General features: G+C 41.5%; 1 protein-coding gene across 4 annotated transcripts in view; it reads right to left on the bottom strand.

Moving 5' to 3' along the window:
- NRG1 (neuregulin 1) overlaps positions 1 to 16,223 on the bottom strand; it is a 215,065-nt gene extending 198,842 nt beyond the window's left edge. For 2 of the 4 annotated variants that reach the window (XM_046648629.1, XM_046648630.1), the window contains exon 1: positions 14,860 to 16,180. In XM_046648629.1, the coding sequence (XP_046504585.1) occupies positions 14,860 to 14,956 (97 nt within the window). In that variant the 5' untranslated portion in view covers positions 14,957 to 16,180. Of the gene's footprint in view, positions 1 to 14,859 lie in introns of all 4 variants that reach the window. The other 2 variants (XM_046648632.1, XM_046648631.1) reach the window with 2 other exon arrangements.
- Between the last annotated feature and the right edge of the window lie 260 nt (positions 16,224 to 16,483).

Below are 16,483 nucleotides of genomic sequence, written 5' to 3' on the forward strand. Positions count from 1 at the left end.
CTACAAATAAAGGTCTGGACTAAATGATAATCCTAGAAAGGAGAAAAAAATAACAGCTGGATCTCTCATTCCTCCTACTTCTTTCCACCCCTCCCCTCCAAAAAAAGTTAAGTAAATAAATATAAGTAAATCTCCTAATGCAAATTGAACTACCACTCTGGAAATTTAATAACGGACTAGGAGGCCTTTGACCCCTAGGTCTCTGGGTCAAAGATAATTCAGGTTGTTAGTGATAAAATGTCACTGTGATCAGTGACTGGTCAGTGGCTCACAGATGCAAGCGAGTGACTTGGTGGTCTCAGAGCAGCTGTCCCGGCGCAAGTGTTCGTGACTGTGTTTTTACATGTACATCATTTCTACCAAGAGTATCCAGAGAGCCACAGAGATTTCTCTTGTTGTTAAGGCCTCTTGCGTTAAGGGATCAGTGCTAGCAAAGTTTCAGAGCACTGAGACAGCTCACACCTGTACCACACACAAATTCACTCACGCACACACACCCCCCCATTACTCTCCTCCTCTATGTTATGACATTAGGACTACTTACTTCATTGGTCATCTTGTCAATCAATATTTATTGAACTCACTTGGGTACAAGATACCATAACAAGGAACAAATAGATATAAAGCTTTGGCTGATTCAAATTTACTGCAACCCTTAAAATAATTAAAATCATATCAGTGATGTACCCCAAGCTGCTATCTGATGGCATAGAAATACATTTTTCTTACCTGGAAGCATAATATCACTCAACGCACTAGACAAGTGAAGCTGAATTCACATACAGGGCCAAGCTTAGACCTGAAAGTGCAGCATCATAGTAATTAAAATCCCTACCCTGAAATCAGGATGCCTGATGCTAAGACTGATGCTAAGACTGATGCTCTCGTTGGGCCTGGGGTTTCCTTCATCTAAAAAGATGTCATTCAAGAAGATGACCTATACGATAACCCTTTCAGTCCTAATGTTCTATTATTCTACTCTATATTCTATCGATTTTCCCCAGAACGAATATGGGCATATTTAAGGTTTTACTTTCTAGACAGTACTAATATTATTTAAGATTATTTTCATTACTTAACAGCAACAGTTGTTACTTAGTTATATAACAAACTCTTAACATAACAAACATTTATATTCCAGGCAACGATCTAAGATTTACAAACATTAACTTCTTAAACTGCATCAGCTTAATTAATTTCTTAACTGCCTCTATGGACTTAAGAGAAAATGTAACGAAACATTTTAGGTTAGCAAGAACTATAGATTGAACAAACCTCTAATTGCTACTCATTCATCTCAATAATTAAGCACTGGCTATTATTTACTGAGGGCTTTAAGATAAATTGTGCAAATTTAAACAAAAAAAAATGAATGGTCAATTTAGGAACAAATCCATGAATCACTGGTACTAGTGATTTGTATTCATATTTTCTTATCAACTGATGGTAACGTAATAACTAAACTGCTATAATAAACTTTAAAGTGAATTAGCAATGCTCCCTCATTCATTCCAACACTGAATATTTTTTTTTCCTTGAGGAAGACTGTTGGTGAGGTAACATCCATGCCAATCTTCCTCTATTTTGTATTCTTTTTTTTTTTTAGTGAGGAAGATTGGCTCTAAGCTAATGCCTGTTGCTAATCTTCCACTTTTTTGTCTCCCCAAAGCCCCAGTACTTAGTTGTATATTCTAGTTCTAAGTCCTTCTAGTTCTTCTATGTGAGATGCTGCCACAGCATGGCTTGATGAGCGGTGAGTAGGTTCACGCCCAGGCTCCGAACCAGCGAACCCGAGGCCACTGAAGCGGAGTGCATGAGATTAACCACTCAGCCACAGGGCCAGCCCCCTCTTCCTTTTGTATGTGAGGCACCACCATAGCTTGGCTTGGTGTGTAGGTCCGTACCCAGGATTTGAACCCACAAACTCAGGCTGCCAAAGTGGAGCATGTGAACTTAACCACTATGCCACCGGGCCAGCCCCTATCAGTGAATAAATTCTTAAGAGCAATGACTATATTCCCCACTGTGCTGGCCCCTGGTGATGTGATAATGCACAAGATAGACACGACCTCATGGAGCTTACAGTCTGGAGACGTGAAATGCTAAAATGTGCATCTATGACCACTCAAGTGAAAATTCCTCTGGGTGAGGACAAGGGCTTATTTTCCAAAAATTAAAATATATAAATAACAAAATAAAATGCTCAAAATAGAATTGAGATTGCTTTGACTTCTGTCCTGCAAACCAAAACCAAAAACAAAAACAGAATAAACAAACTGAAAATAAGTAAAATATTCAAAGTGTATTTTCTGTATTATGGAAAATAAGGTGATAGAATGTAGAAAGTTACCTATTTGTTTACACACATTTTGTTGGCTCAGCATTTATACCAATTCCTGAATATTATTTATAGGACTAGTAATCACAAAAAAATCCTATAAAAAGTAAACCTCTCTAACCATTTAAAACGTAGCTCCAGCCAATTTTAAGTATAATTATTTATTAATACTTTTTAAAGTAATTGAAAAGAAAGTCTATACCCATAGAAAGCACAACTGCATATTCAGGCAATACGCAAATTTACAACACTGGATTTATATCAATATGTAATCATTTCCATTTCTTATTTCCTCCAGTGATCAGAAATAGAGTGACTTTTTGACTTTTTCCATGAAGCCATCCGTCATTACTTAAAGAAGAGGCTTTTAGTTACAAATGTACCATGAAACATGACAATTCTAAGGATGTCCATTATTCACTTAATTTGTCAAGGGAGTTTTTCAACACAGAACTGCTGTACTCATAATCAAAAACTCAATTCTTACAAGTTCTGAGTTGGGAATATTTTTTATATTTTATAGTGAATTGACATACTAATACTAGCAAAACACTGTGAATCTTCCATGGGGTTATTTGTCTCCGTGAGTTAATGTGAGACTTCTAAGACCATTTGGGAATGAATAAATGGTTCTCTTGCTACAGTTGTAACTTATTGTGCTCAACAGCAACAGCATTATTTAGGAGCTGTGCCATCCAGCTGCTGACAAGTTTCACGGAAACAAACCCCAAAATGGTATCTGCATTACGGTCAGCAGTAACTTTATAAAATCACATATGCCAAAGGACAAAAAGAGCATTCAGATCTTCCATGGCTGCCTCACTCACGGAATCCTATGACGTCAGAAGGCGTAGGCACCTTGAAGTTTTCCAAACAGGCACGTGTAGATGGAGGTCCCCATAAGACGCTTGCTATGCTCCTTCTGGCTCCAGGGAGCTGTAATCCACACTGGTGTGCTCAGGGCAAGCAGCAAGATGCCTGTGACGCGCTTTTTCAACACAACACAACTTCAAGAGGTAGAATGAAATAAGCTTCCCTTAAGCAGAGGGTGGAGGGAAGCCCTAACGAATGCCTTTACCTTACAGGGTGTGACCACAGTCACCAAATTCAGATATGGGGCTTTCACTGAGCTTTTTAAGTTTTGTGAATATTTATTCTGTAAGCAGTAGTATACTGCAAGCGGTGACATTTTCCCCCACGCACAGTCCAATCTAGAGGCTCTCTTGGTAGAAGGAGTCTCGTGTAGATTTGATCTCAGAGGGCAATGAAGCCATAAAGCTCCAGGGACTATATTCTCTATACTGTCCCTTTATTTGCGTTAATTCCTGGGGAAAGATAATGACTGAATTTTGTCTCGCCTGCCTTCCCAAAGAGGATCAGTCCTTTTTGATGGGGCGTAAATGATGTACACATTTAAAACTCTAAGGATGCTTTCCAAAAATCAAAATATACAAAATAACTATTTCTATCGACAGTTTTCCTTCCTATCAGGTTAAGGGCAACCGAGAACACACAATATAATCAATACGTAAAAAATAAAAACACCAAAAAACAACCCTTAAGTCTCTCATTTCTATTCAATTTAATATATGGAAAATTATGTATTTCATTTTCCATTCAACTCAGTAGTCAAGTAATTGGTTTTCTCTTGACAAACCCACCAGCTCATTTCCATAATTCCTGTATGTATAACTCTTTCCCAAAATGGATAATGCATGAGCCGCCCCCCTCCCGGACCCCCTGGGGAAGATTCCAAGTACACAGCAAGGTGACCCCACTAAAACACATTATAATCACGATATCTATTTTCTGTAACTGAACTAATCTTTCTTGGGAACAACATAGCAACCCTCAATATTTTTCTCAGAACTAGGTAACAATTTTCAATATTACTGCTATAATCATTGTTTATAAGAATCTACTATTTCATGGGCTTCAAGGCAGGCTTCTCTTTTTTATTTAAAAACAATTTAAAGCAGCAAATGTAAAGAACACTGTAATTTTTAACAATAAAATATTGTGCTTAAGAAATACTGTCACTCTGTTGGCAGAGAAGAAAGAAAATACCAAAAGAATACAAATGCAGGTTGGAAACATATAAACAAAATAATGTCTACTTAATATACAAATGAAAAGTGTTGTCAAACAATGAACTTATTATACCTCACAACACAATATGCTCCAACTAGATCAATTCATAAACTATAATTATCTATCATCAAAGCTCAGGAAACAAAATAGTTAATAAATATATGGAGAAAAATGATTCTCACCCATTTATTCTATAAATATCCATATGTAAAGTACTCTACTAAGGACTATGAGTAATGCAAAGTTACCCTTGACCATCAAGAAATGGGAGACAGGGAAGGGAAAGTTACATCTAAAGAACTAATTGGCATATACTTTTAAAAATTAAGTGTGTGTACTATTTAAAATACAAGTACCTATAACGTATTATTGCACCAATCTGTTAAAACATCACCACTAGTGTTCCTCCATTCTTCAAGAATGAGTTTATCTATAGGTCAAAGTTCAAGCTGAACCACAAGTTAAAAATATCCAGTTGGGGGCTGCCCTGTAGCCAAGTGGTTAAGTTTGCACACTCTGCTTCCACGGCCCAGGGTTCGTCAGTTCCGATCCTGGGCGTGGACCTACACACTGCTCATCAGGCCATGCTGTGGTGGCATCCCACACAGAAGAACTAGAACGATCTACAACTAGGATATACAACTATGTACTGGGGGGGAAAAAAAAGAAGACTGGCAACAGATGTTGGCTCAGGGCCAATCTTCCTCACCACCCCACCCCCCAAAAAAAGTCCAGCTGATGTTTTTATGAATGTGTTACATATTTGGCATCCAACTCTCACCAATGGTCCAAAGCTATAACAGCTATGCCAAATAAATATTTGATATGCATCATCAACAACATGATCATCATTTACGAAGAATCTCTGCATAAAAGATCCTGTGAAAACATGTACAGTATTTATAAAGTTCTCTTCTGGAGGCTTAAAATTCAGACAACACTGATGCAGACATACATAGCTAGAAGATACCATTAGATGAACACACACTGGAAAAATGCTTATATTTTATTAATATTTAACTAAAACTGTTCATTTAGTCCTTATTCTGTACCCAGCACAATACCAAAAACGAATCCTCAGAACGATCACATGAATCACATAATATTATTTTCCACTATGTATATACATGGAAATTGAGGCTGAAAGAGTTTTCGTCACCATCGGAGTTCTGCTAGTGGGATGTGGCGCATCCAGGGCTCACATCCGTGGAATCAGAGGACAGAGCCCGAGGCTTGCCTCTCAACCACTGCTCTGATCCAACTAAAGCCAGCAGCTCCCTACTCTGGGACAACGGCAGCAGTTGCTAAGCCAGGCCACCATTCAGGTGTCCCAGGAACTTTGACTTGGTGCTGCTCAAACTCAAATTTTCACGCTAATGTGTTCTGAACTGTATTATCCTCATACACAAGAACCATTTGGCCTGCTGGTTAGGAAAGAACAGAGCTGACTCTTCTTTTCTTTCCTATTTTAGTGGTCACATTCAGAAAAGGGATTTTTATTTTTAAGGTGAATAGGCCAGATAACCTGGGGAACAGGCAAAATACTTTTCGGTTCTAGATTTCTGGAGCCCAGGGATGTCCTTCTTATGGGAATTTTGTTTCATTCCATCCTCTGGGGAATATGTAGACACAGATTCAAAATGTCATCCATACTTTGCTCTTCCTTCACTCCAGTGGGTCTGGAGAGAAGTAAAACTATGCTATTTAACATAAATACCATTCAAACTTAGAACCATCAGAACAATGATTTAAGATGTTCCTTTGGGTTTCACTGAACTGCTGACTACATAGGTGCACATTTTAGCCTCAGATCAACTCTCACTTAGGTCACAAATGGATGTGATGTTGGCCTCCATCCAAAAAAGCCTTCCTACTGTACACTCACATAGACATGCATATATAAAACAAACACAAAACCACCTTTTCATTTAAATGTCCGTAACTTTCAATTAGTATAAACTCATAATTGGAAAGTAAACTTTCCACATTTGCAGGAGGGAGAAGAAAGGGCAAAGAGAAGCTACCAAAAAGTTTTTTTTCATATACTAAATCATATTAAACATAATACAAATGTCCACACTGTAGGCACAAAACTATAGTGTCCTGTGTCCAAAAGGACTTCCTTCATCCTGCAGCCTACCTTCCGTCAACTACTTTTAGAGGAAGTTTCCTCTTGTGCTCCCCTACTTGTCCTCCAATATCATAGAAAGTCCAAGGAATAAGACGGAGACCAGTGGCAAGAGACGCATTCAGGGGCAACCAGAAACTCTTCTAAGTCCTGATAAACTTAAGAATTTCTGGAAGATTCGATTCACAAAATACTTGTTCCTAAACATTACACAGCAACATATGTATTTATCTCTATAAAAGAAAGCTCTCTTGTCATGAGCATTAGTTTTCTTTTAAATACCTGTTGACTATCTCCTTGATTTTTCTCCTCTTTGATTTTTGAGTGCATTTCTTATCAGCTCACATGTAAGTGTGATTTTATATCATTACATACAACGAAACTCCTAAATAAACGACACACAAAAACAGCTAAGAAAAAAAACTCTACGATATAAAACTTTAGGGCTTTAAGAGAAATTTTTCTGTGCATAATTAATATTCAAACTGTGTCTTACATAGGTTGAAATATATTTTTTGAAAAAAATCATAAAATGCACAGGAATTTTGACTTTCAATTCTGGAGTCCATAAACATAAGACATACAATATTCAAAACGTTTCCCTATATTTATAAAATTTATTTGCTCTGGAAAAAAAATCATTCCAAATTAGAATTCAGACATTTCCTTTTAAAGATTGGTTATAGATTCACTATGGAATGGCAAAGGACCCTGCCATATCCTTCAAAAATGGAATTTGTCTCTACAATTGTGAGATTACATGTCACACACAGATGAGTTACAATCACAAATGCAAACAAATACATGCTAAACATTTTTTTTTAAATTTTAACCTTATTTATAAAGTGATATGGGCCATTCATAATGAGACACGTTTTCACTTGACAATAAAATTCACACATGAAAAATACTAGAAGGGGGCCAGCCCTGGTTGCCTAGTGGTTAAGTTCAGCATGCTCTGCTTTGGCAGCCCAGGTTCAGTTCCCAGGTGCAGACCTACACTGCTCTGTTAGCGGTCATGCTGTGCTGGCAGCCCACATACTAAAAAATAGAGGAAAATTAACACGTATGTTAGCTCAGGGCGAATCTTCCTGAGCAAAAAAAACAAAACAAAAAACAAAAAACAAAAAATCTACCAGAAAAATTGAGTTGATGTAATACTATAAAACTAAGGAAAGATTTTTTTATGGTATTCCAAAAAATAAAGCCAAGATTATTCACCAATCACCAATATTTCCTACCCACATCTCTGTAATTTCTGTAGAAATATGCTAAGACAAAGCATGATAACCATTTGCCACAGGTCAAATAAAAATAGAAGTTACATGTTGCAGTAGAAATGCACTAGTTTTCTCTCCAAGGGAAAATTCTAGTGCCCTGGCATTCTATTCTAAGCTGAATTCATTTTTTATGGATATCATATAACCTGATCTATTCATTGGAGAAAATGCCACAGGTTCAATGATTTCCCAACCCTGATTCCTTTTATACATTACTTTAACCTCATTTAATTACCAAACCTTATAAGAATTTTTTCGAAGTTGTCATTACTATATTATTTAAAATAACACGTAAAAAGCATAAAGTCAAACTACCAGAGTCCAAATATCAGATTAAACTGCATGACATTGACAATATTCAGTCATGTACGACCTACAAAATTGACAATTTCATATGGTTCAACCTAATAAAACATTCTCTGACTCTCACATCACTGAAACTAAAACTCAACAGCTGCCCAGAGGAGCCAGCTGCCGGCCTGGAGAAGCTATGAAATGAAAGGTTTGGGACACTGTGGCAGAGCAAAGGCTACTTCCTATCAATAATACCTTTCTTAAACCACGTGTAAGAAACCAATGTAAGAAATACACTTCTTAAACCTTTCTTAAAACAATGTGAACAACACTGCACTTTAACAAGAGAAGGAGAGCTACATAACGGGACTAACTCATGATGAAGATGACAAGTCAGGGATGGAATAAATAATGAGCATATAACGGGGACATACTAGCCCATGATCCTAAAGAATAAGTCATTCGGACTCATTTTCAAAAATGTGTAACTCCATCAATGTAGGTTTCTTCAACATTCTAGCCAAGGTTTGAAGATACAGTGAGAAAAAATGAAAACAAATAGGTGCCTAAAGATCCTTTGTTCAATTTTGATCCTTCCACATATAATTTTCCAGTGCCATCATGAAACTTTGAAACATGACTAAATCTTGTTGTGGGCACTGCCTTAACTTATTCAAAAGGAACTGCTGTTAAGGGGCAACTGAAAGGTGCTTCTAAGATGCTAGGTTCTCTGGGGAAAAGGCGCTGCTTAAAATTAATCTCACAGATGTCCCCTTGCAAGCTGACAACTGCGTGGTCATCATCAGAATGACGTTTCAGAATATTCTCATTCAGAATTCTCAGCCAATTTGGGCTATTTGGTCTAGCTGGAAAATAAACTCCAGTTGAGGCAGCTAACTGTGATGAAATCAGGACCCTATTCTTCCCCTTAGGTTGGCCAGAATATCAAAGGCACTTAAGCAAAAAGGAGTCATTCTTTGGGGAACAGCAGTGTGATGCTCTTGGAGCACCCTCTGGAGGCCAGAGAAAGGTGACACTGGTAAGACGAAGAAAGAAGATAATTCTGATCATCTCTGGCTTCCAGAGGCTGAACGCCACAGATCTCACTTGAGTCGGACTGAAAAACGCACTTATTGAATCTTAAGATGACATAAGAAACATGCACAATTAACTTATAGTTTAAAAATGCAAAATAAATCCAAAGTGTAACCACATTCTCAGATAATTGCTTCTTAATTTAAAAAAAGAAGAAATGCACTGATTAGCGTCTTTTCAGCCTACATTCTAGATTCTTTGGCGAATTTATTGCAGAGGCAGCTTTTAATATTTAGGAGAGAAAAAGAAGAAAAAATGTGATATTTTCATTAACAAAATGTAAGTAAGCAGGGTTATACAGGCTATCATTAATTGTCAAACTTTTCAAAGGAACCAGCTTTATGCTTATTAAAATGGAGAATAAATTAAGCTGTCTCTTGTTTTCCTACTGCTTCACTTTTTCTAAAGCGACAAACACTGACATCTATTGGCATTTTGGTAGCTCGCTTTTTTTTTTTTAATCTATTAAAACCCATACAAGGACACACACACATACAGACATGCGTAGAATTAGGATGCATCCAAAACATTACTTGTTCCTTTGGGGAAATTTCATTTTAGGTACCCAATAGCATAGTTAATAGCTATTATTGTCCTCTGGTTAAAATAAATCTCTTTTGAAGCTAATACTGTAAGATTTAATTTTTTCCATTCTCTGTCAAGAGGAGAGCTCTAGGGTTATTTGAAATATTAGAAGTCCATTTATTTGCTTATTTGAGCAAATAAAATCACTCACCCAAAATACTGACCCTTGGTTTGTCTTCTTCTTTCATTAACACAACACGATAAACTATCATTATCATTAAAGTCAAATTTAACTTGTTACCTTAAGAATGCTAATAAAACAGATTTGGTATCACAATCCCAGAACTTTTAAGACTTCATATACCCATTCTAGTGAGGAGAGGGAGGAAAGAAAATAGTGAGAAATGTAGATTTGTTATATTCATGACTTTGTTTACATTCGGCAACACGTGCAGTCAGTGCTATGAAGCTTGCTGGCAGTATACTGTTACACTTGATAAAAAGATAACAAAGAGCATGTTAATACACACTTTCCTTTTCAATTGCTGCAATTTGTACTAGTCCCCAAAGAGAAGATTATGCATTCCATATAATAGAATGAGGTTTAAGCATCAACTCTTAAGTGTTGCCAGAAAAGGAGTCATGTTTCAAAATCTTCTCATAGCTTGAAACCTCAACATTTTCCTGCCAGAGATAAAATTATATTGCACCTCGCCCTACTTTCAATATTTAGACTGAATTCAGGAGTGTTTTCATAATACATATATGCAGTTATGGTATTTGACATACTTATCCGCTTTTCTCTATATTTACAGGTAGTAGATATTAATATTTATACTCACTCTAATCTAAGATCAGTTTTGGATTATTTTTTACCATAAAAGGTAAGTTTTGAAAACTATATCAAATATCGCTGCAAAGACAGAGATAATTTGTTTCATAAGTAATTTCCTAAACAGAGCTGACATTTATGAGCACTCATTACATGATGGGCAATGTTCAGAAGGCTTCCAGGGATTATCTTGTTTAAGCCTCATAATAACTTCATGATAATAACAATATTATTATTATCCCAATTTTACAAAGAAGGAAACTCAGGCATAGAGAGAGTAAGTAACTTTCCCATGACTATACAGTTAAGGAGCAACAGAACTGAGATTTCAACCCAGGTGATCAGGCTGAAGAGCTAAGAATTAGGCATCCTGCCTCTCGCTGACTAACAGCGAGGCATTTTCGTACCTCCTAGGGGACAAGCGGTAAAACACACAGAGCATCTGTTCTGCTGCTGGAACAGGGCAATAAATAGTAGCTCGCTTATTAATAAATATAAAAGTGTCCCAAATAGTGCCTGGCACCATTGGGGGTTCATTGTTCTCATACCAGTCCAGTATTTTCTGAATATATACATATTTTCTCCCCATTCTTCCATCAGTATCACTTTATCATTTTGCAGATATGAGAACAGCTTCCCAAGTTTCTCCCACTTTTTCTGCTTCAAAATAATTCTTCAATAGAAGTCCTATTTCATCCTGTAAACAATATTTAATGTTTTTAATAATTACATAAGGTAAGTGGTTACAAGTAACCAGGTTGAAACAGATCACTGGACATTCCTTCCATTCTGTAAACACATGCTGCCCCGTCAGCGACAGGGCACTCTATATCCAAGAATGTTTACAAGCACGTCAGCCTGAGGAGCCACTTAGTTAAGGAAACAGGTGGGTGATGTCATCCAGGGAGCACATGGCCCACTTCTACCCATTTGGGAGCCTAAGTTTCTCAATTTTTCCACCACTTATACTCACAAATGTCCCTTCTGCCAGAAGCGAAGGGAAATCCAATTGTTCTAGAACTGGGCTAAGCTTGATAATGAATTTGTTCCAGGTCATTTAAGACGGAAAAAAAGAAAAAAGAATCCTTTGCAGTGTTTTAATGAAAGAAAAACATTTATGCAAACAGGGATTCATAAAGGAAGCTTAGAGCCAAACACCAAATAGCAGAAAAAAAAAAAAAAAGGTCTGGTTTTGTAATTCGGGCTTCAATAGAAAAAGTTTGTTGAGCTGAATCAATATGAAGAACCTAGATATGGGAGGTCCAGCATCTAGGAGGTCCAAGATGTTACAGGGCCCTTGGTATATGGATCCATGTTACAAAGCCCAGGATTATGCTGAGGTTGCTTATTTTGAGCAAAGAAGAGGAATCAATGACCCCGAGGGGCTTAGGACCTATTAGAGCCATTATTATGAAACAGATAATTCTGTTGAACATCTGCAGCCCCAATAGTGTGCAATTCAATATTCAGTTAATTGTATAAAAATGTGGATGCTATGAAACATAGCCATGTATGTATCACGTATCAGTCACACATGTCACATGAAAGTTAAAGAAGCCTTTTTCCCTTGAAACTTTCCCTCCAACAGATGTGTTTATGCCTCTGCATATAATACAGCAAACAGCAGGGCTGAGAGGCCAAGTTCTCTCAGCATTATATCTCCCCCGACCGTCATGAAGTAACGTTGTAACATCCAAAGAGAGGCTCGGCTGTTGCATGAGTATGATCAAGGACACACAGCTTCAGTGGCTGTTTTAAGAAAGGGGGGAAACTTGGAACTGAATGGCACTAACACAGGAGCTATTTAAGAGATAGGTGTCCTTGTAAATCCTAATTAAGTCTTAATTTGGGTTGGGATGGCAAGTGGCATCTAGAGGTCGTTCCTCCTAGGATGCCTGAGAACTAAAAAGTGCAAAGTTGAAAAAGAGTTTCACCCTTGTGGGTTTCTCCCACAAACCATCATGGCAATCAGTTATTTATTCTCCTAAGATAAGGAAAAGCACACTGGAACATACCATCATAAGGAAAATGAGAAGAGGGAGAGAAATACTGATTTCAAAGCAATCCTATGTAAGGCCATGTGCTTTTCTATGAAGCTGGTTTCAGGTTAACAGTTCTTTTCAAATCAAATGAAGAATAAATATTATATCGTTTATGTGGTTTCACAAGTGCCAAGTGCCCTGGAGGGGTTGAAAAGTTCCTCCCCAAAGAAGACTACCACCTGATGGAAAAGAGAGACAAACATACTAAGAACTAACCCAGAGCCAAGTTCACCCCAATTTTTCTAGGAAGAGAGAGTACGTCACTTAAAAATGCCCATCTATCTGGTTTAGAGGGAACCACGGCTGTGGGACTGGGAAGCAGAATGAGAGCCACCAAGGAAGCTCTCGAACTCTGTGTCAAGAGAGAACATCAGGTAGTCCCAACACAGCTGCCCACGTAGTAGATAAGATCCACCGGACACGGAAACGCCTGCTTGCTCCTAAATCTCTCCTCCTTGAAACTACCTGCTTATCTGAAATGTCTGTATCAAGGCACTGCTGCTAGGAAGCCCTGACAAAAGGCAAACCTGTTACTTGAAAGAGACACTACTTCAAACCGCTGCCCCCTTCTTAATTCATCAGACCACCTACAGAGGTCCACAGAAACTTCTGAAGGCAGAGTATTCACCGGCAGGAGAGGAAACCCCTAAAGGGCCCCACAAATAACTCTTTACAACTTGACAGTTTGGGTTGGGTCTAAGGTCTCTTTAAATTACTATGATGACCTTCGAAAGGACAGTAGAGAAAGTCACTTAGGGAGGTCGCTAATCCAGCTCCCCATTCCATACCTTACTGAATAAAATGCTATATAGTATCTACAAAACACAGGAGAAAAGTAAGTAAAATTGAAATACATCCTGATGAGGGCTAATAAAAGGTAATTAAGGTGAATCTGATCAACAACATCTTATCGTGGAAGCATGCACAGGCATAGCAGTGGCCAAACAATCACCCTCTGTTCCATTTCTGTTTTGCTCAAAGGTCCCTGCCAATAAGCCAGGCTCTGAAATGCTATCAGTGATGCCAATAAGAGGACTAGGCAAATCTTGTTTTCTTCCTAAAAGAAAACGGCAAATACTTTGCTTATCTTCTTCAGCCACAGGATGACCAAGTACTATTGAATTAATTCTTCCAAGTGCTTTATAAAACATCTTGGGGGGGTGCTCTAAGTGACTCGAGGCATCTGGATCAATTAACAATTGGGAATTACAGAGGCAGGGGAAAAAAGTCCTTCTATTCGTCCCCCTCCTCTCTATTTTAAAGCATCTTCTCCACTCAGTCTCTCAGAAACGAGTATTTATTTAGGATGCCTCCCCTGTCCAAGACAATGTCTAAAGCCGCAGTTCTTCTGAGGGAAATCTAAGGTGAAACTGTCGTTCCTGTCCGTGTTCTGATTATCAAATACAAGACTTGTCTCTAGAGAGCCTCAACTGCCATTTCATTCTATTATATAACCAGAAAGCATCTGGGTTCAAAAATTCAGATAAAATTTTGCTTTCTGGCACCTCTTGGGAGCATAAATTAACCATATTTATCAGAGAGGTCCTGAAAAATAGAACTGCTAAGCCAAAAGTTTGAGAACTTATTTGGAACAGACCTGACTCCTGGCACTGGGCTAGATTTTATCTGCTTCGCTGATCTCTAGGAATCCCTCTCAGCTGATGTGAGTTCCGATACAGCAGGACTGAATCGGGGTGAACGTACGCACAACCCCGCGACCCTACACCGCCCTGCCCTCGGCCCCAAACAACGACACGCAATGGCTCACGCGGCCTCTCTCTCGACCACCCGGTTCTTCCGAGCCCGGCACACCGAGGGAAGACCCGTTCCCGCTTTCCTCGCTAGAGGGCAGACGGGGCCTGTGCAAAGCCCTCCCGGCGCCGGACACGCGCGCACCCAGCCTCCGCTCCTGCACTCCGGGTCCCGCTCCCGGGCTGGGCTCAGCCGGGAGGCGCGGGTGAAAGGCCGTGCCAGGGAGCGCGGCGCGTCCGCGACCCTCAGAGGGCTCAGGCCGGGGTACCGCCCCTTTCCCTGCGCGCGGGCTGCGGGCGCCCGGGTGGGGCTCGGCGGCCAGGTGAGGGGCGGCCCCACGGAGAACGAGAGCCGCCCCGCGCCGCGGACGCCCGGAAGCGGGGCCAGGCGCCCGGAGCGCAGGGCGCGGGCGGGCGAGGGACAGGCGATGGCAGCCGCGGGGGAGAAGGAGGATCGCGGCCCCCGGCGCGCTGCGCACTCACCTGGGCTCGGGCCGCCTTCCGCGGGCGCGGGCTTCCTGCCGGAGCCTCGCTCCTTCTTGCCCTTCCCCTTGCCTCTGCCTTCTTTGCGCTCCGACATCTCGCCCGAGAAGTGCACGCTCGACGCCGACGGCTCCGGCGAAGGCGACGCGCGACAAGTTTGGTGCGAGGGCTTGGATCGGGTTTGGGAAAAGTTTGTCCCTCGAGGGGGAGAGCGAGCGGCCCGGCTGCAGCAGTCGCGCCGCGCGGGGGCGTCTCCTGTCGCCTGCGGGGAGCGGCGCGGACGCGGCGTGCGGTCCGGGCCACCTGGGACTGGCGGTCGCTCCGTCAGGCGATCGCCCTGGCTCTGGGGCTGCTCCTGTCGCTCAGGGAAGTCCTGGGTTCCCGCTGCTGTCGGCTCCTGTCGTGGCCTCTGTCCGGCGCGCTTGCAGCCCGAAGGAGGAGAGGCGATCACAGCCCTGCCCGCACTCCCATCGCCCGGCAGCCGCCGCCGCCGCTCCGCTCCTGCCCTCCGCGCGAGCCCGGAGTTCCGACAAGTTTTGGGGAACTCCTCGCCGGCTCTTTTTCAATTGCCCCACAGCCACCCCCTCCCGCCCGCAGGTTGAGCCTGGCGCCTCCTTCTCACCCTCCCCTTGCCTCGCCCCCTCCCGCTTCCCCACCACACCCCCATCCCGAGGCGTGGACACGCCACCGGGAGGAGCCTGGGCTCGGCGCTCCCGGGCGCAGCCCCTTTCCCTCCCCGAGCCCGGCTGGGCGGGGGGCGGTGCGCGCAGCGGAGCGGCTGCCGGGAACCCCCGACAGGGGTCGCTGGAAGCTGCGCGGAGACGCCGCCGCCGCCACTGCGACCGCGGGACGCGAACCGAGCGGCCAGGGGAGATTCAAAGACCCAGGAGTGGACCCAGGGACTCTGCTCCTCCCTTGCCTCCGCAGCCAGGCAGCGCCCCCGAAGACCTGGTCACTTCTCTTTGACGCGGGGAAATGTTGGAGAAAAAAGTTTGCAACTCTGACACCTGCCCGCCAAATTAAGGCTCTGGAACCTGGGAAAAGGAGAGGAACGTTTGCCGTTTTCCCATTAGAGTTTAGGGTTCGTTCCTTTCTTAGTTTAGTGAAAACCGCCCCCCCGCCCCCGGCCTGTAGGGCAATGATTAACTCTGGATGGAAGGGAATTTGAGTGTAAGACAGTTCTGGGCACCCAGGAAGGGCTCAGTGAAACTTAAAGATGGTTAGATGGCACCATCTTCATAGATCTGCTCCTTGACTGTGTGTGTCCTGTCTTCCTGTGGTTACCAACGTGCCAGAATTCTCATCTTCAGCTTTTCCTAAAATAAATAATAACCTGGCCTCTTCAAAGGGGGTGTCCTAAACTGTATCTCTCGCTACAACTTAATTTTCAAAGGAACTGCTTAAAAGCCTATCGACAATAAAATTACGGCAATAGCTGGGAGTCACTCAGTTTCTGCTGAGTGAGAACGCAGGTCGGGAGAGTAGAACGGAGACAGTGGTAGAGATGCTTAGTTCTTAGTTCGTTAATGCTAGCTTTCCGGGTCCAAACTTTCCTCAGAACTGCGAGTGAAACCTTCTTCTTCCCTTGTCCTCCCTCTGGTGGAGAATTCTAAAGAGCAGTGAA

The sequence above is a fragment of the Equus quagga genome, chromosome 22 (genome assembly GCF_021613505.1).
Source record: "Equus quagga isolate Etosha38 chromosome 22, UCLA_HA_Equagga_1.0, whole genome shotgun sequence".
In the NCBI taxonomy this organism is placed as follows: Eukaryota; Metazoa; Chordata; class Mammalia; order Perissodactyla; family Equidae; genus Equus; species Equus quagga.